Source organism: Mus pahari, chromosome 1 (assembly GCF_900095145.1).
Source record: "Mus pahari chromosome 1, PAHARI_EIJ_v1.1, whole genome shotgun sequence".
NCBI classification, from domain to species: Eukaryota; Metazoa; Chordata; class Mammalia; order Rodentia; family Muridae; genus Mus; species Mus pahari.
This window is the reverse complement of record NC_034590.1, coordinates 108,986,575-109,011,555: the sequence shown is the minus strand read 5'-3', so window position 1 is coordinate 109,011,555 and position 24,981 is coordinate 108,986,575. Positions and strand designations below refer to the sequence as shown.

The 24,981-nt window shown below is 48.3% G+C and overlaps 1 protein-coding gene across 1 annotated transcript in view; it reads left to right on the top strand.

Moving 5' to 3' along the window:
- Cfap46 (cilia and flagella associated protein 46) overlaps window positions 1-24,981 on the top strand; it is a 78,660-nt gene that overhangs the window by 35,550 nt on the left and 18,129 nt on the right. Inside the window, exons 25-41 of the mRNA XM_021209545.2 lie at window positions 1,447-1,534; window positions 4,314-4,452; window positions 4,852-5,035; window positions 6,922-7,093; window positions 7,679-7,884; window positions 8,365-8,571; window positions 8,717-8,917; window positions 9,178-9,327; window positions 11,640-11,788; window positions 12,492-12,590; window positions 14,201-14,333; window positions 15,367-15,513; window positions 16,512-16,712; window positions 16,823-16,929; window positions 17,620-17,796; window positions 20,001-20,136; window positions 24,355-24,543. Of these exons, the coding sequence (XP_021065204.1) occupies window positions 1,447-1,534; window positions 4,314-4,452; window positions 4,852-5,035; window positions 6,922-7,093; window positions 7,679-7,884; window positions 8,365-8,571; window positions 8,717-8,917; window positions 9,178-9,327; window positions 11,640-11,788; window positions 12,492-12,590; window positions 14,201-14,333; window positions 15,367-15,513; window positions 16,512-16,712; window positions 16,823-16,929; window positions 17,620-17,796; window positions 20,001-20,136; window positions 24,355-24,543 (2,685 nt within the window). The remainder of the gene's footprint in view (window positions 1-1,446; window positions 1,535-4,313; window positions 4,453-4,851; window positions 5,036-6,921; window positions 7,094-7,678; window positions 7,885-8,364; window positions 8,572-8,716; window positions 8,918-9,177; window positions 9,328-11,639; window positions 11,789-12,491; window positions 12,591-14,200; window positions 14,334-15,366; window positions 15,514-16,511; window positions 16,713-16,822; window positions 16,930-17,619; window positions 17,797-20,000; window positions 20,137-24,354; window positions 24,544-24,981) is intronic.

Genomic DNA, 24,981 nt, shown 5'->3' with positions numbered 1-24,981 from the left:
TGGGATGTGACTGCCATAGGAGATGGCCCTCCACAAGACATGGCCTACACTGGGTACCTCCTCTGACAGATACCTCTTACACAACTTCTCCTGCTGGATGACACTACTACATTCTCCAGGTTCCAGAGAGGCATGAGGTTCCTGGCCAACTGCAGGGGTCACCTCTGACCTCTCCTCCTCCTAACCCAGAATTCCCCTTCCATTTCCTCTTCTTTTTAAACAACTTTGAACCAGCAGCTTCCCCTATTCTCAGTTTTGTATATCTCTTTCCCTCTGCTGTTTAGAAATTAGTTTAATCTTTTTCTGGTATCTGGAGAATTAAAGGTAGGTTATTGACTTGAGGTTGATTATTGGATTTGCAGGGTATTCATAGCTGTTAGCTTGCCTCTGAGCCTTGCTTTCACTGTATCCCAGAAAGTTTTTTCCTAATTTTTTTTATTCCATTGATTTAACATGTTTTACATCATTGGAAACAACTAGCTTATGTCAGAGGAGTAGTCTGTGTGCTGTATATGTGTGTATAATGTGGGATGTGTAGTATCTGTGGGATATGTGATGTGTGTGTGTGTGTGTGTGTGTGCACGTTGTACTCTGCTGTGCTACGCAGATGGTATATGTTGTATGGTGTGTGTTATATATTGTATGGAGTGTGGGTGATATGTGGTATAGTATTTGGTATATACATATGGTGTTGTATGTGTTGAGTATAGTATATATGTGTGTGCGTGTGTGTGTATATATATATATACACACACATACTATATATATATTATATATGGAGGTGCAATATATATGTATACACACATATATACATATACATATACATATACATATACATATACATATACATATACATATACATATACATATACATATACATATACATGGTGGGGGAAGGTGGGGAGGAGTGGGGGGGAGGGCGATGTGAGTCTGGTGTATGGTCTATTCCTGATATGGTATAGAAGTGTAGCATGGTGTGGTGTCTTGGTTACAATTTGTTATGTGTGGTGCAATATATGTGTGATATGATATGTGTATGGTTGTGTATTATGCTATGGTGTGCATGGAATATTGTATGTAGTATGATGTTGTGTGCACAATGTGGTGTGTTGTATATGGTATAAGAGTATGTGGTACAGTGTGGTGTGATATGGCATTGTTTTTGTATGGCACAGGAGGTCTTGGCATGTACAGTATGTGTATGGTATGGTCTATATGTAGTATGGTGTGACATGATGTGGTACATGGTGTGCACGTATGATATTGTACTCATGTGGCATGTATGGCATGTATGGTATGTTTTGTGGTGATTTCTGTTTTTTCTTTTCTCTTTGATGATTTGTTTTATTTTGATTTCTTTTTGTTTTTGACTGACACTAATGAGGGCCAAGATGGAGGAACACATCAGTTCCCTCCAACAAGTGCTGTCTGTCTGTTTCACTTAAGGAGACAGATAAAACCCTGCCTCTGCACCAGTGGCCATCAGCTGACTTCCAGACTGGAGGGGCCACCCCTGAAATCCAGTTCCTCCCAGGTTGGTAGCCGCGGGGCAGTGGGAAAGGGGAGCTCTTGGGAGCTTGAGCATCCTGTGGTTCATAGCCTGGGTCCTCACACAAGGCACCTTAATTGGGACCGTGCCAACGAGCATGTCTACTTCTCACTTGATGTTTTCTCTTAAGCCCCTATGAGAACCTATTCTGTACAGAGAATGCCCAGCCCAGGTCCTCCAACCAACCAAAATGGAGAGCCTTCACCTAAGACACCAGCTATGTGGATAGATGTGTCTTGTCTTCCCCTTAATCATGTTTCTACCATTGAAAAAAAAAACCATGGAGGTGCACTCCTCGGCAAACCAGGGACAGGAAGACACCGCGCTGACCTCAGAACAACAGAGATTTCAATTTTTTTCAAAAAGAATACATTTTCTTCTCATGATTAGATTCCCTGTCAATCAAGAGCCCCGTGTGTATTTGGCACTGCAGAATAGAATAACGGACTCTGCCTTGAGCATGGTAGGCAAATGTTTTGCTTTTGCATATTCATAGGCAAAACTGATTCAAAATTAAGAGCAAATGCATGGCCATATGTAAGTAAAGAGTGTACTGAACCGCCAGCGTTTCGAATATTGACAGACATTGAAAGGAAAGCAATACAGATAGCATAGTCTAGAGGCAGGCCTCGCTCACACTCCCCCAGTTGAGTCAGTTTGTTACATACGGAGCCAGATAGAAGCTGGAAGTCAAACTGCACTCACCCCTGGAAACCATTATTAGACAGGTCAGGAAGTCCCTGGCTTCAAAAATCCCCACTCTTGGTGCTGGAGGGGTAACTCAGCTGTCAAGAACACTTGATGTCTTCCAGAGAAGCCAGATTCAACTTCCAGCACCCACACAGATGTCGACAACCATCTGTAACTCCATTTCCAGGGGTATCAGATACCCTCTTCTGGCCTCCATAGGCATGATCACACATGTTATACATAGACATAAATCTTTAAAACAATACAAAACAAACAAGCAAAAACATAAAATACACATAAAATAAACAACAGAACAAAGCAAAACCCTCCGATTCTGGGCCAGATGTGGCATCACACACCTTTAATCCCAGCACTTAGGGAATAGAGGCAAACAGGTCGCTGTGAGTCAGAGGCCAGCCTGGTCTATATGGTTCTAGGACAGCCAGAGCTACATAGTGAAACTTTCTCTCAAACACACAAACAGCAACAACAAAGCCACCTTCCATTCCAGACGAAAAGCATCAGAAGGTAAAATCAGGCAAGCAGAAATTCTATAAAAGGAGGCACACTTTCAAACAGACCACAAAAAAAAAAAAAAAAAGCAACAGATGAGAAAGGCGGAGAATGAAGGAATAACAATGTGGGAAATCCTCACATCCAGTGTAGGAAAGAGCTAGATCTAGAGCTAGTCACATGAGGAAAGCCCTCTGCCTCAGGGCTTGGCTCTCCCCAGCCTCGCTGCCTCTCTCCAGCATTGCACCCCCAGGCCTGGGCCTGAGCCTCTGTATGTAAGGACAGCACTGAAAAGAAGCCCACTGTCCCTGCTACTGGATGGCAGCGAGGTCTGACAAGCAGGTCTCGGCCTTAAGTCACTTACCCACTGATTAGTGAAACACCGCAATGGACCTCATATACCTCAGCACATCAAATGAGGAACCAAGGGAAAAAATGGAGGCTAGGCTACATAGAATTGTGGATGAGCATGCACAGAGTACCCCCACCCACATTCCAGTGAACTAAGAGGTTCAGATAATAAACTCAAATACTAAAGGAACTATGAGGTCCCCAAGTACCCGAGGTTAGCTGGTTTTTCAAGTCTATCTTGGAGTAGAAGAAAGTAGGCAAAGAGCTATGGCAAGAGGTGTGGGCATGTTCAGTCCTTGACCAGCATCCCCAATGCTAGGACAGTCAGTTCAGTTCATGACACAGCATCCCCTATGCTAGAACAGTCATTTCAGTCCTTGATACAGAGTCCCGTATGCTAGGACAGTCTGTTTAGTCCTTGACACAGCATCCCCTATTCTAGGACATTTGTTTCAGTCCTTGACCAGCATCCCCAATGTTAGGACAGTCTGTTTAGTCCTTGACACAGCATCCCCTATTCTAGGACATTTGGTTCAGTCCTTGACACCGCATCCCCTCTGCTAGGACAGTCTGTTCAGTCCTTGACACAGCGTCCCCTATACTAGGACAGTCGGTTCAGTCCTTGACACAGCGTCCCCTATGCTAGGACAGTCGGTTCAGTCCTTGACACAGCATCCCCTATGCTAGGACAGTCAGCATAAGAACAGCAAAAAGAGAATCAGGACCCCTGCTGACCATGGCCAGCAAGACTCTCCTCCATGCTCAGTGCCAGGGTTGGCCCTGGAGATAGGTGACAAGTTTGGTGGCAGGGCCTGCAGCCCTCTCTGAATGTTACCGGGGTGAGCAGAGGGAAGAATGGATTTTTATTTCCTCATGGTCTTGTTGTCTATTTTTAGATTAAAAGAAAAATAACAGGCTTTCTAAGAAAAGAGGGCTCATTGGGGATTGGGGATTCCAATCTGGCCCCCTGAACCTCAGACCACGTGCTAGGTGACCAAGAGACTCCATGAGAGCTGGAGGTCCTCAAAGGCAGTATACAGAGAGTGGTGGCAACCAGGAGGGGCATGGCAACTTCTGATGCCTGTGTGTGAATGGAAGACTATGGCATGGTTGTGAGGAAGTAAGGGGTGTGGGGTCAGAGGGTATCAAGTCAGTTGGAAAGGAGCTGGCTGCCCGGCCCCCTTGAGGCCCCATCTCTTCTTTACCCCAGGGGCTGAGGACGACCTCACACTCCGCACTGCGCTCTACACTCTGCTCTTCAACACCCACGCTGACCGGAATGACTGGGAGATGGGTCTTAAGGTGCTGGACGAGGCTGTTCAAGTGTTGCCGAGGACAGCCCACCGCCTGTGAGTGCCCTCGCCCTGAGCACCCCCCCCCCCGGGATGCTCTCCACATTGCCTCAGCTGGGCTTTCCCGCTGTCCTTTTCCACCAAAGGACTTCACCAGATATAGAGCACAAAACCCTAGCCATCCCTGAGACTGACCAGTTGGTCTGCAAGAGCAAAATCCAGGGGCTCCATTGAATCGCATACACTAGCGTCAGGACTCTGAAGCCACAGCCCGTGCCCTGAACAAGCCTTGCACCTTTGCTGAGAGCTGCCCTGGTTCTTGCAGCATCTAGGACCTCACAAGCAAGAATGTGCTTATCTTGTTCCATCCCTGCCAACAGGAACGTAGGCAATGGCTGTTCTATATGTCACCACGTGTAAGCATCTAGCGTTACCTGATCCTTTTCTCTTCTTCAGCTTGATTTTCAAACATATGGTCATTGTGAAGGCCAAGCTTGGGCAGAACTTCACCATGGAAATTCAGAAGTTCAAGGATGAGAAGGAAGGCTATTTGGCAAGCATGTGGTACCGCCTGGCCCAGAACTCGAGAACCATCTGTGGAGAGTTGAGCTGCTATCAAAATGCCATCCAGGCACTGCAGGTCTGTGTGGCATCCGTGCTGGTAATGGTGGGTGGATTTGGGTCTTAGTTACAGAGATAATCATATGAAAGGCCTAAGAATGGGGGTCTTAGTGCGTCAGCTCAGAGGATGTCACTGTGTAGTAAGCCCTGGTTGAGGCTGGAGACTCCCTTCTGCTGATTTGCCCTTTAGTCACCATTGGGAAGCTTGGGAAGAACCTCAAGATAAATGCCTGGGCTCCCTGGGGCCCATGACTGCAGAGCAAGCAGGGATCTGCATGCAACAGGCTGGAACAGGTAGGTCTTGTCGCTACTACCCAAAGGCCAAAACCGACATTCCATTCCGTGCACTTCGGAGGGAGGGGCTCTGGTTTCTGACTGGATGACAGTGGTTGTTGTGAATGAGGCCCACAGGGGGCTCCCTGAAGTCCTGAGTGTGGAACCAGTAGTGTCCTGGGCCTCTGAACTGGAAGGTCTAGAATGTGAGGAGACACCTTGGAAGGCTGGTCTGTCTCACAGGCCCTAAGCACATCCCTACTTGTGAGGTCCTAGATGCTGCAAGGACCAGGGCAGCTCTCAGCAAAGGTGCAAGGCTCATTCAGGGCACAGGCTGTGGTTTCAGAGACCTGACGCTAGTGTATGCGATTCAATGGAGCCCCTGATTTTGCTCTTGTAGACCAACTAACTGGTCAGTCTGAGTTTTCCTGCTGGGTTTTGGCAGTAAGTCACTTCCTGCCTTGCAGGGCGCCCTGCTCAGCATCCTTTTCATGATGGAGGCTTGGGGTAGTGTTAGGAGATACAGGGGCCAGTGGGACAGGTAGGATGCGAAGGGTGCAGAGGACCTGGGGGACCTTACTAAACTCTTGTTTTCCTGCTTTCACTGAGGAAGCTGGAAGGGCAGCCCCCCGAGAAGGGAAGGCCACCAGGTTGTGCTAGAGGAAGGGCAGAGAACTCAATATATTTAACGGCCGCACACAGAAAGCATGTCGCTCTTCAGTGACCTCGAGTCTCGTCCTTGAATTTTGTTTTTACTTACTTATTATTTAAATCTACTTATGTATGTGATATATAAATGTGTGTATGTGTGTTCATGTGTGCCACAGCATGCCTGGGGGGGGGGTGTCAGAGGACAACCTCGTGTGTCAATCCTCATCTTGTACCTTGTTTGAAGCAGTCGATTGTGTATACCAGGGGAGCTGACCCCCAAGCTTCTGGGCATTCTCCTGTCTTAGCTTCCCATCTTCCTGTAGGCGTGCTAGCATTATGTAGGTGAAAGAACCATGACTGAAAAGTGTGGGGATGACACCTCAAGGCTAGGCCACGGAAGAGGCCTGGCAAGGGAGCATGCAGCAGCAGGCCAGCAAACTAAAACTCTGGCTTGCCTGGGTCTCTCATCTTTGAGGCTGGCCTGCATTTTCCAGTGGTCATAGGTCACGTGTATACCGTGTCACATCTTTGGCTGTAGTTTCCCTGACACCCCCTCCCACAGGCACACAATGAGCTATGGAAGCTGTTGATAGTTTAGACACAAGCTGTGCATCCGTGGGGAGGGAGTTATAGGGCCCTTAATAGAGGGCTTAACCACAGAGCCACCCATCCAAGGCTTCAGATGGCTCAGACAGCCTGCAGGGAGCCCTGCGCAGCTTCTCTTTTCATAGTAGAGACTTGGAGTAGTGTGAGGAAGTGCAGGGGACAGTGGGATACTTGCAAAGGGTGCAGAGGACCTGGGGGGCCTTGCCAAACTCCTGTCTTCCTGTCATACTTCTGTCCACAGCTGGAGCCCTCGAGGAGTCTTGCTGGACACATATACTGTCAAGTCTCACTGTTATAGGCCTCCCCATGCTAATTCATGGCATGTTGACCTGATTAGTGTCATACTTCACGATGCTTTTCTGTTTTGTCCCAAAGAAACCAGAGAACAACTGGCAGAAGGTAGACTACATCATAGAGTTCAGTGAGTGGATGTATTACAAGCAGTTCCCTCTGGAAGACGTGTTTGACCACCTGGATTGGGCAATCGAGATTCTGCTATCCATGAAACCCAGTGAAGACGCCCTTGATCCAGAGCCCAAGAAGGAAGGTGAGGGTGACCATGCTAGCTTTCCCTGACCTACTACTATACTGTAGACCCTACATGGCCCTACAGCAAGACATAGTAGGACTGTTGTTGAGCCACCATTGTCCTTTGATGCAGTCATTCATTCATTTTGGCTTACAGCGGTTAGGAGTGGGGAAAGGGGCAGAGTGGTCAGTGCCAGCACTCGTGTGTCTGCTCAGCATTAATCCACACAGATGAATGTAGCACATTAAGCTAGCTAGGGAGAAAACAGAGCAGGTCAGCCTATGGCCTACCATTCTAATTGGTGTGGAGGCTTCAGGACACCAGCCTGGCACTGAATGGGTAGTAAGTCCAAGGCCATCAGCCATTTATGTCCCAGAAAATGGGCCTCCTGGAATCTTGGACTCAGAGAGAGAAGTCTGGACACAGGGAAGGCTGTGTGGGAAGGTAGTCCAGGGCAGGCAGCAGCACATCACTAGGTACGTTGTGATTGATGGGGGGCGGGAGGGTTGGTCAGTGTTGTAGGTTGTGGGGGAGGCTATCTCTGGGCCTGCAGGAGCCTAATTCAGTTCATGGTCCCAGACTCACACCCTCCATGCTGTTCAGGGCAGGCCTCCCCTGCCCAGTCTCCCTCAGAGAGTACAGTGCCTTCAAATCTGGAGACAGTCTCCTTGGACCAGTTTCGAAGTGTGAGGCAGTTGGAGGCCCTGGCCCGTGTGCACATCCTGCGGGCCTTGATGGCATCCCCAAGTGCCTCTTCCTATGAAGATGACTGCTTGATGGCCTACGGCTTCTTCAAGCAAATCTTGCAGGTAAGGGAAGGCTGGAGATACGGTGCTAAGCTGTGAAGATCCCTACCAATTCTGTCAGCCAGCCCCTGAGAGCAGACTCTGCCTCCTTTGGGGAATTATAGCATCGTTTTCTTTTCAAAGAAGTCAGAGCCTTAGCGGGTCCTCTGTAGAAAGCCCTTGGAAAGCATGCAGTTTCCCCTGCATCATCTCTCTCTTCCCCTGTGCTGAGAGACCTGTCCGCATCTCGCTGGGCCCTGCCACACTCACTTTCATTCTTGTGGCTCCTTGAAGAGAACGCTCCCTAAACCCACCCTATCCACCACAAAAACCTGTAGTGACTGATCAGGCTTGCTCCGTGCTGTGGGAGCTCCCTGGTTTGACCCTGGCTGAGCAACTCCCTCAGACCTAAGAGCTATCTCCGATTATTTGCAGAAAGTGTGGGGGGAGGATACAGACTCCCAACTTATAATTTCCCCTCCCTCCCCACTCCTCTCACCCCAGATTTCCTTGACAGAAGGAATAAAACTAATTCCAGAAAAGAATTTGCAAGCAGTTAGTTCACAATTGCTATTGACCAAAAAGGAGAAGGAGAAGAAGGGGAAGGGGAAGGGGAAGGAGAAGGAGAAGGAGAAGGAGAAGGAGAAGGAGAAGGAGAAGGAGAAGGAGAAGGAGAAGGAGAAGGAGAAGGAGAAGGAGAAGGAGGAGGAGGTTTATTCTGTTGTTTCCCGCTGGAAATCCAGCAGATGGAGCTCTGATTTCAGTCTTTCAATTTTCTTTGCTTCTGCAATCNAAGGAGAAGGAGAAGGAGAAGGAGAAGGAGAAGGAGAAGGAGAAGGAGAAGGAGAAGGAGAAGGAGAAGGAGAAGGAGAAGGAGAAGGAGAAGGAAAAGGACAAGGAGAAGGAGAAGGAGAAGGACAAGGACAAGGACAAGGAAAAGGAAAAGGAGAAGGACAAGGACAAGGACAAGGACAGAAAGGAGAAGGAGATGGAGAAGGAGAAGGAAAAGGAGAAGGAGAAGGAAAAGGAGAAGGAAAAGGTCAAGGACATGAAGCAGGTGAGTGGGTCCTTGTAGTGTGCTCCTCACTGGAGGCAGGAGGTGGAGGGTAACAGTCATGGAGCCTGAACACCAACTCCACCACATTCACCTTGAGGGGGTGTCTTAGGATCTCCCCAGTCTTCTGTTTCACCTTCTGTAAGGCATGCTGTCCCCACCCACAGGGTCACAGCCTCCAGACTCTGTGCAGCCTGCCCTCTCCATGTTGGGCCACAGAGGCATCCGTCTCAGGACTCCATGGGCTGCTTTTTCTTTCGCAGGTTTCAACCTCAGCTTCCAACAAGCCACAGGATGAGATCCCCACCAGCATAGGAGAGTGGGCCTCTTACTCCTGCTCCGAAGATCTGCTGCATGTGTTCAAGCAAGACAAGAGTGACTGCACAATTAACTCGTCAAGTTTCCAGAAGCCCGTGAGTAGATAGGAGCAGCCAGCCACGTCTCTGCCACAGGGCTGGCAAGCCCAGCCTCCCTCCCTTAAAGCTGCAGCTGGCATTTCTCTTGCAGATGTCACCAAAGAGGGACCCAGGGGACGGGTAGGAGTTTCATAGTGAGTGTGAAAGGGGAGCAGCTTTCCACCTTTAGCACCCACAGCCACAAAGCCCCCTTCTTATCCACATCCTCTCTCTTCCAAACAGCTACTAATGTCTTTAAGAAGCCCCTTCCCACTGCATCCATACCCAGGTACCCATGCTCCGACTTGGTACTGCTGCTGCCTGCTAGCATAGCCCCGGGGAACAAGTCTTCTCAAACTAGGCAGCCATGACCATAAGAATCACAGTATCAGTAGAAACTTGGTCCCTCTGGATGCTTCATGACACCCCATCTCCACCACCAAAACCATCCAATCCTCTCTAGCAAACCCAGCTCTTGTAGACACCTCCAAGATTACACACTTTGGCTATACCCTGGGCAGAGCCTCAATCTGCTCACAGAGCACAGTCCCTTTGGACACAAAGTCACACACAAAAGTTCTATGTATTAGGACCCCATGTCCGTGGGAGTCCATAGTTCTGCCCACCTTCTTCTGCCTGGTTGGGGCTTCATGAGATTGGAATTGCTTGGCATATTTCTCCTGGTCAGTATGTTGATGGAGCTCACCCATGTTGTTTGGGGACAGCTAGGTTAGACCCTTTCAATGCTGCAACATCTACTGCAATAATCAGGTCTTGGTGCACTTGTGCACACCTGCTCGTGGACACAGTGTTCATGGTTCTTGCAAAGAAACCATCTGTGAACACTGGCATCCACATTCCTGGCCCACGATGCAGGGAACATTCCAATGATGGTGAACATTGCTGGTTGGCAAATCACATCCCAGGGATGCGGTGCCGACTTCCATCCCTGTCCCTGGTGAGAGAGCTCCTGCTGTCCACATCCTTACCATCCAGTGCTGGTATGCATGTGATGGCATCTCCCACAATGGGTGCCCTGTTGGCATATCCTCTGCCAACACACTACCATAATTTAGCACATTTTCTGTGTTTCTTATGGAATTGAAGAAACGCACAGGCCTGTTCTGAGAAGGACACTCTGCCAGTTCTGTAAACAGCTGGTCACTTTGTGAACCCTTTCCTCCTGCAATGGAATTTTCTGTGTAAAAATGTTAATGTTAGTGTTATGAAAATTAGGAATCTTTTCCTCTGTGACTGGTGCTTCCTCGTGTCCTTAAAAAAACAAAAAAACAAGAACAACAACAACAAAAAACCCCATTGTTTCCTTTTCTGAGGTCTTAGTACTCTACAGTATTCCCACACAAGTACAAACATTCTCCACCTGTATAGCCTAGCCAGCTTTAGATCTAGTGTCCCTCACATGATCTGTGTGTACAGGGGTTAGGAGTCACCAAGCTTTGACACTAATCCTGGGCAGTGTGCCCACAGGCAGGCTGCCATTGCCCTCTAGATCTTAGTCCTGTGCTTTTCTACATCTGGTTTGCTATCCAAGTACCAGAACTCCTGATCAACATAGCTCATCTCATGTCTCCAGCATCCCACACACCAAGCCCAACACCACTGGACGTATTAGCTGTTTATTTTATTTTTTTAGATACCCAGTTGTATGCATACACAAAGATCATCAGTTTTAATTAGAAAAACTAAACGGAACATGAAATTAATGACTTACTGGCGGTGTCTCCTGTGTGGATCTTTGACCATCCTCTGGTACTGACAACTGAAGCAAACCTTGTAAAGAAAGCATTCCACAAACGTGTCAAAGACCTGCTGAGTGCTAAGCACTGGGCCAGGCAGAGCTGGGTGTATTCGTTAGCTTTTCTTGCCTCTATAACCAAAATGCCTGAGAAAAGCAAGTTAAAGGAGAAAGCATTTATTTTGGCTCACAGTTTGAGGGTGTGGTCTGTCTTGGTGGGGAAGTTACAGCAGCAGGAACTTGAGGCAGCACTTCACAATCCATCAGCATTCAGGAAGCAAAGAGCCATGAACAGTCATGCCACACTAGCTTTCTCTTCATAACGAAGTGAAGGACCCTAGTCCACACTTAGTGGACTACTCACCTTAATTAACCTAGTCAAGATAACCCTTTACAAAAGGAACCCAGAGCCTCTAAACTCATCTAGATAATCTTTGCTAAGCGATGCCCAGAGACCAATCTCTTAGGTGATTCTAGATCGTATTGAGTTGACAGTCACTATTAACCGTCCTTCTAGGGGACTAGTGTGTGACCCCTGCCTGTGACCACACCCGTTTGCTATGTGTTTACGCAGACGTACAGTTTGTACTACATAGACCATTTGGTCAAAGCCCTGCAGAATATGTTCCTGCATGAGCTCAGCATCCCAATCCTGCAGCTGGGTGTGCTCATTGCAGAAGCCGTGGTGGAGAGCAAGAGCCTTGCGGACCTCTACCACTTGCGGTTGGTATACCTCCCTTCCCTGCAGTCGTGAACGTTACAGTCATGTCTAAAGCAGTTATAAAAACAAGCAGCACCTCAGATATTATTTCTGTACCTGACTGTGTAGGTACTAAACCCCTAAGACACCCAGACATTGGAATGGTATCTTTATTGTAAAGTTTTACCTGATCCTTAGAGGATTCCTTGTTTTAAGGAAATGAACATTGAGGTATTTAAGGACCAAGGGACATTGTACTTCCCACCAAGGGTCTAGGAGAAGGAGAAATGGAGGGGAGAGTGGTAAAGAGGACAGGGTGACAGGGCTCTCTCTGGAGAGGAAGAACACAGACGATGCTGGAGAGCATTTGCACAACTATGTCCAAATGAAGTGCTTTAAACAAAACCTCAGTTGAGTCTCCTGCTGGAAGCTATGGTGGAGTTTGACAGAGCCCAGCAGGTCACCTGACTATTACTGCCGAAGGTGCCCCAGAATATGCACATAGTGCATAAAACACGTGAGTGAATGTCAGAGAAAATTGTCACCTGAAGTTTTATAGAACCCCAGAGCAGGTTTAGCTTTAAAAAAAAAATACATACTGCAGCACTGAAGTGCACATTTTTAGTTTAGCCTCTCTGATCAAGCGCTGATCCAGCACTGCTTCTTTTGGAGCATCCTCTGAGACAGTGCCTCCTCATCTCCCACTCCCCACCCCCAACCCTTCAGACTTCTACAGGTATGCTCTGCTCTGAGGTTGCACTACGCAGCAACTCATCATGAAGAGGTGATTGGACAGGCATACTTCGGGGACATGGAGCAGGCCAGGTGTGTGCAGCACTTGCCCCTGGGTGTGGGACCCCCTCCTTCCAGCAAGGTACCACGCAGGTGTTGGAAAGGACAGCTCTGAGGAAACCCTAGGTTGGCTGTGTCACTCCTCTCCGTTCCAGGACCATTGTGACTCCTGGATCCTCATTCTAGTGCCTGGAGGTGCCTGGGGGGCAATCTCTGAGGAGCAACATCTGGGAGGGCAGGACACACGTGGCTCTCCTGCATGGTTTTCATGACAGGTTTGGGGACTGCTGAGCTGGTGGGTGCTTCAAAGGAGAAAAGAAGGGTAAAGGGTCGAGATGGGGAGAGGCAGTCCTTCCTCAGTCCCAGCCTCCTCCTTGAACAGTGAGCCTGGGGTGACTGAGCTGAGGAGTGAGGCACTTGTTTGGTTCCAGGTTCTTGGGTCGCTCTGAAGCACTTGTGATTGGCTGATAGGAGGTTGTCTGACAGTTAAATTAGCCAATCACAGTTTCTGTAGCAATCCTTTTTCAGACTTAGAGAGCTCCTAAGATTACACAAGAATGCACACATAGTTCTATTATTGTTCACTTCTGCCATGTGGCTCCCCCTTTGATATATAAATTAGATGGCCTTTGTGCAAACTGTAGAAAACAGGTAGGAAAGAGAATGACTATCCCCGCAGGCCCCGCCCCTCCACAGTAATCCCCTCTGGGGTGTTGCCATTGCACACCTTGTCATTATGAGCTTGTAAATCTGCTGCAGCCTGTTTCATTCTGCAGCCTTTGGCAAGAAGTACCTGTCTGCAAAAATCATCTTCATGCTGTTAGCATGAAACGGGATGCACTTACCTGTGCATCCCTGGACTGGGTGTGAGAGTGTTTGCCGAGTCCTCCCTGCCCTCAGAAGGGGCCCAGAAATGCAATTGTCAAGGCTGGGAGAGCCTCCTGCCTCTTCCTATTCTTTGGTTTACTCAAAGCACCTGCACTGCAGATGGGTGGCACTGCAGATGGGTGGCTCTGCAGATGGGTGGCACTGAAGGTGGGTGGCTCTGCAGATGGGTGGCACTGCAGGTGGGTGACTCTGCAGATGGGTGGCACTGAAGGTGGGTGGCTCTGCAGATGGGTGGCACTGCAGGTAGGCTCAGGAGGAAGAAGGATGACTCAGACACTGACAAGAAGGGTTTTTTGTCAATAATGTTGGGTGCACTGTGGTGCATTGCCCACCTCTCAACTCCGGATGTGACATGGTGGGTGACTCGGGTTTGGGGTAGATGGGGAGGGAGGAGGAGGACCCATGGGTGAAGGAGCCACCCCACTGCTCTATAGGAAACCCTGCATACTAAGCAGTTTTACCTTTCTAGAGAGGTTGCCAGAGGCAGGTCTGCTCTACATAAATTAAGCTTGAGAAGTTCCTTAATGCACATATCAGCTTGTCAGACAGCTGCGGAGAGAACAGGCCGCAGGGCTTGGCTCTGGGAACCAGACTGCCGCCCAGCTAGAGACTGGGGGGGGGGGGAGCATTGTAGACATGTGTGAATCATGGCTTCCCTTGACTGGGTTAGCCTATAGTTCTTTGACTATGAGTGAGACTACTCATTGCAGCCACTGCAAGTCTTCTGTTACATGATGCTATTTCACTCCCACTAGCTGCAGAAAAGAGATTGCATTTAAAAAAGAGAAGAACAAGGAACCTGAGATGGAAGATTGTCTGCCAGCCCTGCATGAGCAGTTGACTCAATCCCACTCTGCAGAGGTGAAGCCACTGATAGCACAAGACAAGGTAGGCTGGCACTGCCCTGAGGGATCCATATAACCCAGAGGTGGCATTGCTGTGGCCTGGCACTTCCCCAAGGGATCCATATAACCCAGAGGTGACACTGAGTAAGCCTGGTACTGCCACGTAGCATCCATGACCCAGAGGCGACCCTGACCTAGTGTGGCGCTGCCACAGCAGGACCTGAAACCCAGCGATGACATTGACTTGGCTTTCCTGTAGGATTGCCCCAAGAGTCAGCAAGCCACAGTGGATTTGTGAAGGGCTTACTGTATACACTCATGTATGGGAGACTCAGAAACCAGTTCATGTTTGTCCCTCCCTAAACCCCTGGATTTCCTCAGGGGAGTCAAAAAGTCTATGTAAAACATTACCTGGGGCCTGAGCAGCAACTTAAAGAATCAGCTGGCTAGAGATGAGTGTAGCTGGTGAGTGTGTCCCAGTGCTTCAGGGCCTGGGCTAAGGCAAGGGGTGCTAAAAGGAGAGGGTCCAGCTCGACTCTTGAAGCTCACCAACTGGATGTCCCATTCAGTCTGTGAACTGGGGAGATGGTAGCCATCACAGAGAACCTTGGTTCCTCGGGGTTCCAGCTCTGTTTGTGAGCCCACTAAAGTCAGCACATGGGGTGTCATGGAAGATGTTCGACCCATTTGTTAGCAGGACCTGAACTCTGAGTAACCAAGGATCAATCCTGCACTTTGCTCAGCTTTTGGGGCCCAGTGACCGTCCACAGTGGAGGTGGCGTATGCTGCTGGGCACACTGGGACAGGAGAGAAAAGCACAGCTGTACACAAAGGCAGGCTTCGCGGCTCAGGTCACAGGGGGGACGATGGCTTTCCAAGCCAGGTGGCTCAGCAGCTGCTATAATCAGGAGTGGGAGAGTCAAAGGAGTAAATAAGGAGACAAAGGTCCCAACGGCTTGGGGTGTGTCATAAGCTAGACAATCAGGCTGAAGGCATGCTGGGGACATCCCTGTGGCCATGTGCCCTGTGGGCCACACACCGAGCACAAAGCATCTTTGGGTCATGGTGTCTCACAGATTTTGAAGATAAATGGAGAGACTGGAAAGGGCCTGGAAGGGACATCCTACCCCCAGCTGTGGGTGCTCAAAGGGGAGGTCCTGCTGGAGCTGGAGTTGCACCAACCAGCCCGGCTGCTCCTGTCTGAGGCCCAACTGGCTTTCCAGGTAAGGCGTCTCACCTATTTCCACGGAAGCCATCTGACCTGGGTCCGAACTCTTCAGATGTATTCTTACTTCTCATCTGAGGACTTCAGGAGCATCTGTGGCTTCTCAGGGTCTCCACTGAGTTCCTCTCAAAGACTTGAGTTAGCATCCTTCTACAGAGCACTGGTCAGAGCCCAGCTCTCTATAGGCTTTGGAGCACTGACTACTCTTCTCTGAGTAGCTGCCTACTAGAGGAACTAGCACCCAGACCTGGGACACCGGTGCCCACTTCCTCCCTAGGGTTGGCCCTTTGTGTCTTAACCCTAGAAGTTCCAAACTACACCTGGCAGTGCTTTTCTCTCCTGGACTGTGTGTTCTCAGTAGACAGCCGACCTCAGACAGTGTGGATGGAAGAAGCTGTTTGTGTTGTCTGCTCTAATGAAGCCGTTCTCCCAAGTTCCAATCTCCATAATTCCACCAAATGCCTTCAGACAAACGTAGAACTGCCTTCAGTGGGTGCATGACACAGGCAGCCTATGGCTTGTTACGAGCCATTCAGGGGAAAGATGAAGACCCAGCAATGGTGGGGGAATCAGTGACACCAGAGAGCTGTGAGCCCAGGCTCTGGCCCATAGAGTGAGAGCAGGGACTCCGGTACCCGGGAGAGGACAGGTAAGTAAGTAGTAGGGTTGGGACAGACATGTGCAGGTGCCAGGGTGCAGCTGTGTAGATGTCAGGGACGAGACAAAGGTGCAGGTGCCAGAGATGGGACAAGTGTGCTGAAGAGGGGAGAGAAGTGCAGGTTTCAAAGACCATACAGGAAAGATGGAAGGGAAGGAAGAGATGTAGAGGACTGAGGGGACAAGTGCAAGTAGAGAGAAACCCAGCACAGGCTGGCTCCTGTGACTCCCAGGGCACGCGTCCAACCTGAGGGCTCTCCTCCCACGTAGCAGCCATACCCACCTGAATGGAGCTAACAGCCCACCTACCCATCCTGTACCATGCATGCCTCTTTTTAGGAGCTAGGCGATATCTGTTCAGAGGCCCAGACCCTGTTGCTTCTAGCAGAGTTGGCCAACAAGGAGAAGAACCATGTGCAGGCTATGCTCATGGTTGAGAGGGCCCAGCAGCTAGGCGGAGCCGAGGAGTTCTGGTACAATTCAACCCTGACACTGGCTGAGGCGATCTTATCCTCCGAAGATGATGGAAAAGAAATCACAGTGAGTTGGGGGTAGCTAGTGGACAACATGGGGTGCACGCTGGGGGGTGGGGGAGGGGTAAGTGCTGAGGTCTGACCAGTGACATGGTAACATGTGATCACCGCACCCAGGTCTGCGGCCTGTTTCAGAAACTCATAGATACTTTCAGGGCCCTCCAGAACGAAAGGCCGAACCGAGTCTCCCTGCTGGAATTCCTCATCATGGAGCTAGAGGCCAGGTAATGATGCCAGGTGCACCAAATCTGTGGCCGCTTCTACCACACAATCTCTACCAAACATGCTTGCTACACGTGTCAAATCAGGCAGACTCAGAGCCAGCAGGGCCATGAGTTTATTCCCTGCTCTGTGCAGCTCACATGTCTGTGTGTCCCTGCAGGCCCTTCTGGGGATCAGACCTCCCTTCCACTCTGTGTCTCGGAGGAGCTGACCCACACTTCCACAATGCCTCTCCTATGGCTCCTGGAGCCTCTGAGCTTTGCCCCCTTGTGGAGGGCTGTCAGGGATCGCCTCTTTTTCCACACACATCACTCACAGACTCTAGGGTCCTTTCCCAGAGATCTTCTGAGCTCACTGACCTCAGATGTGGGGATTCTCGCCTTGCATCTCCTGTTTCCTCTCTGGAAAATGCTGTGAGCACTGTGTCTCATCAGCTGGTCCTGACTCGAGTCTCATTTCAGCAATGGTTTTCCATGGGCAAATCTGATACCTGGGTGGGGTTGTTAGATTGTAACTTTATTGATCCAGGGCCGTGGCTGCATTATGTCCATCTTGGTGGGGGTGGCATTGGTCCTTGATTCAGTGTCCCTGGGTGGACCCTGGGCAGAAGGAGGGTCACTGTGGTCTTGGGCTTTTAAATCTGGTGGGAAAAGCTTCAATCCCATAGTCCTGAAGGCACACTTGTCTACCAGGTGTGTGAAACTTCAAATCCAATTTGCTTGCAACCTGGCTGACAAAGAATTTAACGAGTACCCATTTTTGCTGAAAGAACTAGAAGATCACCTGTTGGAAGTTGAAGAAAACTTTGTATTTGGTGGCTACCACAAAAATTATGTTGACTTAAAACTAGAGCATGCAAAGATCAAGAGGTAAGGATGTCACCACACACTTCAGCCATGCCACTGGAGCTGCCTGAGCATCTGCCTTCTGAGTAGGATCCACTTTTTTTTATCGGATATTTATTTACATTTGAAATGTTCTCTCCTTCCCCAGTTTCCTCTCTGGAAAGCCCCTTCCCACCCTCCCTCCCCCTGCTTCTATGAGAGTGCTCCCCCACCCACCCACCCACCCACCCACTCCTGCCTCCCCACCCTCGCATTCCCCCCACACACACTGGGGCATTGAGCCTTCACAGGATCAAGGGCCTCTCCTCCCACTGATGACCAACAAGGCCATCCTCTGCTACATATGCGGCTGGAGCCATGGGTCACACAGTGTGTACTCCTTGGTTGGTGGTTTAGTCCCTGGGAGCTCTGGGGGGTCTGGTTGGTTAATAGTGTTGTTCTTCCTATGGGGTTGCAAACCCCTTCAGCTCCTTCAGTCCTTTCTCTAGCTCTTCCATTGGGGACCCTGTGCTCAGTCCAATGGTTGGCTGCAAGCATCCACCTCTGTATTTTTCAGGCTCTGGCAGAGCCTCTCAGGAGACAGCTATATCTGGCTCCTGTCAGCAATCACTTCTTGGCATCCTCAATAGTGTCTGGGTTTGGTAATGTATATGGGATGGATTCCCAAGTAGGACAGTCTCTGGGTGGCCTTTCCTTCAGTCTCTGCTCCACACTTTGTCTTCGTATTTCTTCCCGTGAGTATTTTGTTCCCTGTTCTAAGGACTGAAGCACTCACACTTTGGTCTTCCTTCTTCTTAAGCTCCACGTGGTCTGTGAATTGTATCTTGGGTATTCCAAGCTTCTGGGCTAATTTCCACTTATCAGTGAGTGCATACCATGTGTGTTCTTTTGTGATTGGGTTACCTCACTCAGGATGATATTTTCTAGTTGCATCCATTTGCCTAAGAATTTCATGAAGTTATTGCTTTTAATAGCTGAGCAGTACTCCATTGTGTAAATGTACCACATTTTCTGTATCTATTCCTCTGTTGAAGGACATCTGGGTTCTTTCCAGCTTCTGGCTATTATAAATATGGCTGCTATGAACATAGTGGAGCATGTGTCCTTGTTATATGTTGGAGCGTCTTCTGGTTATATGCCCAGGAGTGGTGTAGCCGGGTCCTCAGGTAGTACTATGTCCAGTTTTCTGGAAAATCGCCAAACTGATTTCCAGAGTGGTTGTACCAGATTGCAACCCACTTTTGAGCTCTCCCAGCTAGTTTCTGCTCTTCCTCAGCCTGAGATATGGCTAAGCCCATCTCCCTTCCCAACTCTTTCCCTGCTAACCCATCACTGGCATCCTGCAGGGTCCCCAGCACCTGTTCCTGCTACCACTACAGCTGTGCATCCCAGTGGGCATGCAGCTCCCTTCCCACTCCAGCCCCCCTAATGCTCCTCACAGTGCCTCTGCCTGCCCCAGACACCCACAAGCCTTTTACACATGAGGCCTTTTAGGAGCTATGATAAGCCAGCACCCAGGTCACATCCAGAGGTGTGCTATAGCAGCCACTGTGGGCCACCGAGAAGACAGGAAAACAGATAACTGAATCAGCAGGTGGAAACTGGAGCATTGCTTCATCAGACACCTTTTGGGCAGAGATCCCTCATAAATGGAATTTCGTACTGTACACACCATGCCATTCTAACAGTCCAGTATCTTGTTCTAAAATGTATTTAGAGGGCTGGGGAGATGGCTCAGTTGGTAAGCCACTTGCTTGCAAGTATGAGGACTTGAATTCAACCCCCAAACCCCATGTAAAGAAACCAGGTATTGTGGAGTACATGTGTAATGCTGGCACTGGGGGACACAGAGTCAAGTGGATCTCTGGGGATTGCTGGCAAGACAGTCTAGCCTAGTTGGTGGGTTCTAGGCCAGTGAGAGACCCTGTCTCCAAAGAAAGGTGGCCAAGATCTGAGGAACAGTACCCAAGTTTATCTTTGACCTTCACATGTACCTGCATATACCTGTGCACATAAATGAACAACTCTACACGCACATTGAAACTGAATAAAATGCATTGAAAATACTTTCATGTATAAAACATTTAACTACAAAAATTTTAAGTACTGATAAAATGTATAGCATAATTATGTGAAAATTATGTATTCTATATTAATCAGTATAATATGTACTAGTACAATATATGAGTTAGCTTTTGTTCTAAACCCTACTTTTATATTGTATAAAGGTTATGTGCTCAAAAGGAAAAAGACGAGGAACAAAAGACTGCCTGCTATCTGGAAATGTACTCATTGTCCCAGAAAGCTATATCTGAGGAAGAAGAGGTGTTTCACAGAATCCAGGCCCTCCTGTCCCTTCAAGACGTAAGTTTGAGCCTACACACCCCAGGCATTCTGTGTACAGGGCAGCACTGCCTGACAGATGTGATTTTTGAAACAAAACCAATCAGACACAGTGTAGCATACCTGTAATCCTAGCGCTAGGAAAGCTGAGGCAGGAATATGCAGAGTTCCAGGCCAGCCTGGGCTACCCAGTGAGACCCAATCCTATAAAACCACACACACACACACACACACACACACACACACACACACACACGTGCACACACAAAGTACCTGATATACTTAGGAGCTAGGATAGAATTATAGTAACTAGACTCACGTACCCACACAAAACACTTTTTTTTAAAAAGCAGACAAAATACACAAAACAAGGGTTTCCCAAATGCCATACATCTACCATGCCAGTTCCTGCAGTGGCTGGAAAGATGGAGCCAGGTTAGAGCCAAGATGAAGACCTGAGCCAAGCATATCAGGTCCTGAAAGACTAGAGAGAAGGAGGCAAGACGGGTCCCCAGGGAGGAGGGTGCCGCTCACAAGTATCTAGAGGACAGCCCGGAGCACCCATCTGAAGACTGGTCACCTGTTCATGACAGAAGGAAGCTGCCCAAGGATGGGCAAAAGAACCATCTGGAAGTCCATTGGTGCTGACTGGCAGTCATGGGGAGAAGGCTCCATGTCTTCAAGGTGATGGGCAGTGTGCACAGAGGGACTGACCTCAGAATTTAGCCCTGAGTAAGGAAATGAGCCCAACCATGTGATGCCTCCAAGAGAGCCACTATGAACATAAAGACAAAGACAGACAGAAGAAAAGTAGAATGCTGAAAGCAATATCCCCTACTAATAGTGATCAAAAGATAACTAGGCTGTGGGTGTTAGCTTGAAGCAACCAGGCTTCCTAGCAAGCATTACCAGGGGTGAGAATATTCATCTCATAGTGTATCCTAGCCAATTGAGAAGAAAGGTAAGCTAAATGCAAAATTAAGAGAGTTCTAAAATACTTAAGAACCAAACACTGATCTTAAAAAATTGCTAAATCTACTGGAGCCAAAAATTATAGTATCCTACTCTTTAATTATTAGTAGAACAAGTAAACACAAAACCAGCAAAGAACCAGAAGCTTAAAATAATGTCAACCAATATGATGGAATAAACATCTTTTTAAATGCTTCACTAAGCAACAGTGTGATAACACTCACACAAATGTAGAATGTCTTCTAACACAGGCCATACTCTGAACCATAAGACAAGTCTCAGTGAATTTGATCATACAGAGGATATGTGTATATATATATATATATATATATATATATATATGTGTGTGTGTGTGTGTGTGTGTGTGTGTGTGTGTGTGAAATTATATTGGGCATCAAAACCAGGAAGTACAGTAAAAAAGTCCACAGACACAGAAAACAGGTGAGTGGTTTCTGGGGAACAAGGTGAGGAGTAAGGAATGGATGGTAGCACGTGGCTTTCCTTGAAGCATGATGACAGTGTTTGGGAGCTGAGCCAACCATGATTGCACTGCACTGCACACTCAGCAAGTGCGTGCTTTAAGTTTCTAGGTTTATTTTCTTGTATGTGTATGAGCGCTTTGACTCTAAGTATGTATGTGTACTGTGTCATGCCTGGTCTCCATGTAGGTCAGAAGGGATGTCAGATCCCTTGGAACTGGAGTGACAGATGGTTGTGAGCCCCCACATGGGTGCTGGGAATCAAACCTGGGACCTCTGCAAGAGCAGCCAGTGCTCTAAACCACTGAGCCACCTCTCCGGGTCTCGTACTTCAAATGTGTTAATTATGTTATGTTGCTTTTACCCCAAGTTAAGTAAGAAAACATTGTGCATATGGAAAACCACAAACATTTGGAATGTGAGTAGGACAGAGCCACAGAAGAAGCCAAAGGTAAATGGTTCTGAAATGAAGTGAGGAAAGAATATGAAGAAGTTGAAGCTGTCACCAGCTGCTGCTTACAGGGAAGGCTGGTGACCTAACTAAATACATGACTGATAATGATAACAATAATAGGCCAGAAATCAATGGGCTCAGCCTTTTCCTTAAAACAAAGAGCAAACTGAATCCAAAGTAAGTAGTAGAATAGGAATTAAAGATAGAGTAAAGAAGCAATGAAATAAATACACCCTCTCGTCCAAAATAACCCCCAGACCAAACAAAATCCAATTTCCCAAACCTCAGGGGGCATCACACAGCAATCTCTGAGCTCAATTCAAGCTGCCACAGATCCTGAAAGAAGAAAGTCACTAAAGCCGAAACTGGTTCGTTAAGCTAGATCAGTTGGTAAACTGAGTCAGATTGACCACAATATTATTTAAAATATGGAAAGTCTAAAATAGTCAAGACAATTTTGAAAAAGAAGACTAAAATTAGAAGCGCAATGGTACCTGGCTTTAAATCCTATTAAAGAGCTACAGCAATCAAGGCAGTGTGTAGTTAGTTGGAAAGTAGACAGACAGAGCAATGGGACAAATCTGGGAATCCAGAAGTAAAGAGATGCACATTCTTCAACAGAGGCCCAACTTCATGGACAAAGGATGGACTTTAGATGGTCTTAGAATAACAAAAAATGCATGTCCCCAACCGGGAGCTTCTGTGCACACCTCAGACTAAGATAGAAAACAACCCCATATGAATCTGAAGCCCAACACGAGCCGATACAAGGGTAGCTTGGTAAATAGGTCTCTTTAAAACACACTCTGAAGCGGAGGGGAGAAGGCGTTTGCAAACTGTACTCCTCGATAGCAGCAATGTATCAGGAATGCACCAAGAGCTCTCAAAACGTATGGGTAAAATGCTAAGAATGAGCAAGGGATGCGAAGAGACATTTTCCCAAATGTGTGGAAAACCAAACCCACGAAAAGACAAACATCGTATGGATGAGCCGTCACCATACTGTGATAAAACAGACAGGAGTCACATACCATATGCCACCATTTATACAAAGCTGGCTTACCGAACCACAAAGCAGCCAGTTGTCACTTGGGAGACAGAAAGGATGTCTTGAGCATGCTATGCCAGAAACAGGGGCAAACACACTTGGGTCTTTTTTACAATGTGAGGATTTGTTGAATACAAATAAGTTCCCAAGGTTTAGGAGTTTTAATGACAGCAATTTGCCAGATTAGCCAGCCTACTTTAGTAATCTGGCCAAGGCAAATGCAGGTTTCTTGTTTTGAAATCTTAATTACTAACATCAGCTCTCCTATTGGACAGCACACAGTAAATACAAATGCATGTACATACGTATGTGCAAATATGTGGGTTACAGAATGAATACAAATTAAAGAGGCTGCAGTGGGGCTCTTGAGGTTTCAGAGACGGGCTGAGGGAAATCCAAGCAATGTCTATGTTGATAAGGAAAAGAAGAAGCTGTTTCTGTAGATACGGGACTGAGGAAGAGTCATAGTTGAGAGCAAAAATGTAGTCAGCTGCAGAGATAAAAGGGCAGAGTCAGGTCAGAGCAGGGATGGCAGGTTCAGGTCTGAGTGGGCACGCAGGTAGACAAGCAGGGAGAGCTGTTGAATCAGCCATGTCAGCAGTGGGGGACTGAGCAGAGCAGACACCCCAAGAACAGTCAGAGATTCTCTGCCTGTGAGTCCTTGACGCACACACACACCTGGTATCAGGATAAACTTGGGGGGACCATGCCATCACAGTGCCAGGTGCCGATAGTCGTGCCCTTTCCTTGGTCTAATGTCCCGATAAGTTCTTGGGCCTGGTTTCCCTAATATGAAATACACCCGTGTGCCCCCATGGTCTTAGTTCACCCCAGTAATTGTATAGAATGGCCCCTTTCTCCCAGGAATAATCCATTTATCGGTCTATGCTACATGGGTAATAACAGACAGATGGTGGTGTTTGTGGGTCCAGCCAGGAGCCCAATTATCTGCTACCATTCAAGGCTGCTTGGGAAATGGAGTCTCTTGGGACAAAGGCCCAGCCTGAAAAGTCACTGTTCTATACAACACGGAGTAACTTAGAGCACAGAACAGCCTGCTATCAACACAGGCTCAAGAAAGGACACAGGGAAATCCGGAGAGTGAAGACCACATTCCTTTTCTTGCATTGATGATGTTTGGCCTCTGTCTACTGCGGTGTGAAAATGTACCCATTGCACACTTTGTGCTGTCTGTGAGATGTCAGTGGTGCCTTGTCAAAGTACTTGCCAATGGCTGGTCTCCTCAGGAAGTGTGCCTTGCTTTACCTACCTCCCAACGGTCTCAGTTACAGAACATCAACTCCCCGATGATGAGGAGGTTGGCCCGCCTCAAGCTCAGCCTGGCAGAAACGTGCCTGGACCTGCTGCAGATCGTGTGCAAGGAGGCCCTGGAGCTGCAGATGGAGCAGGGCTCCTTCGAGAAGCTGCTTTCAGACTTCCTTCAGAGCACCACTGACTACTCATCCATCGGCTTGGTAAAAGCAGGCAGCCTTAGCTCAGCTTCTCTCCTGGTAGGGGCCTGGCAGTCACACTAAAGGCAGGGTGCCAATCTGTGGGACCCAACCACATGCCATGGCAGCTCTTGACCACTTCCACACCTTGGTGCAGATAGGCACGGTCTGGTCACCAAGAGGACTTAACTAATAATGAAGGGGCTTCCTGTGTAGGCTTAAAGCTCCCATTCCCAGGCCTCGGGGTTACTACTCCATTCATGATAAAGAGCTGGAAACAGTCAATTGCATTATCTCAGACCACTTGCCTGGACATCCCTCCCCATCCCCCCACCCCACTGCACCCCACTTCCTCCCAGTGCTGCAAACAGAACAAGTTGAGCAACTGACTACCTGTTAGGAAGAAAACCCTTCTTATACTCTCTGTCTCTCTCTCTGTGTCTCTCTCTCTTTCTCTCCCTC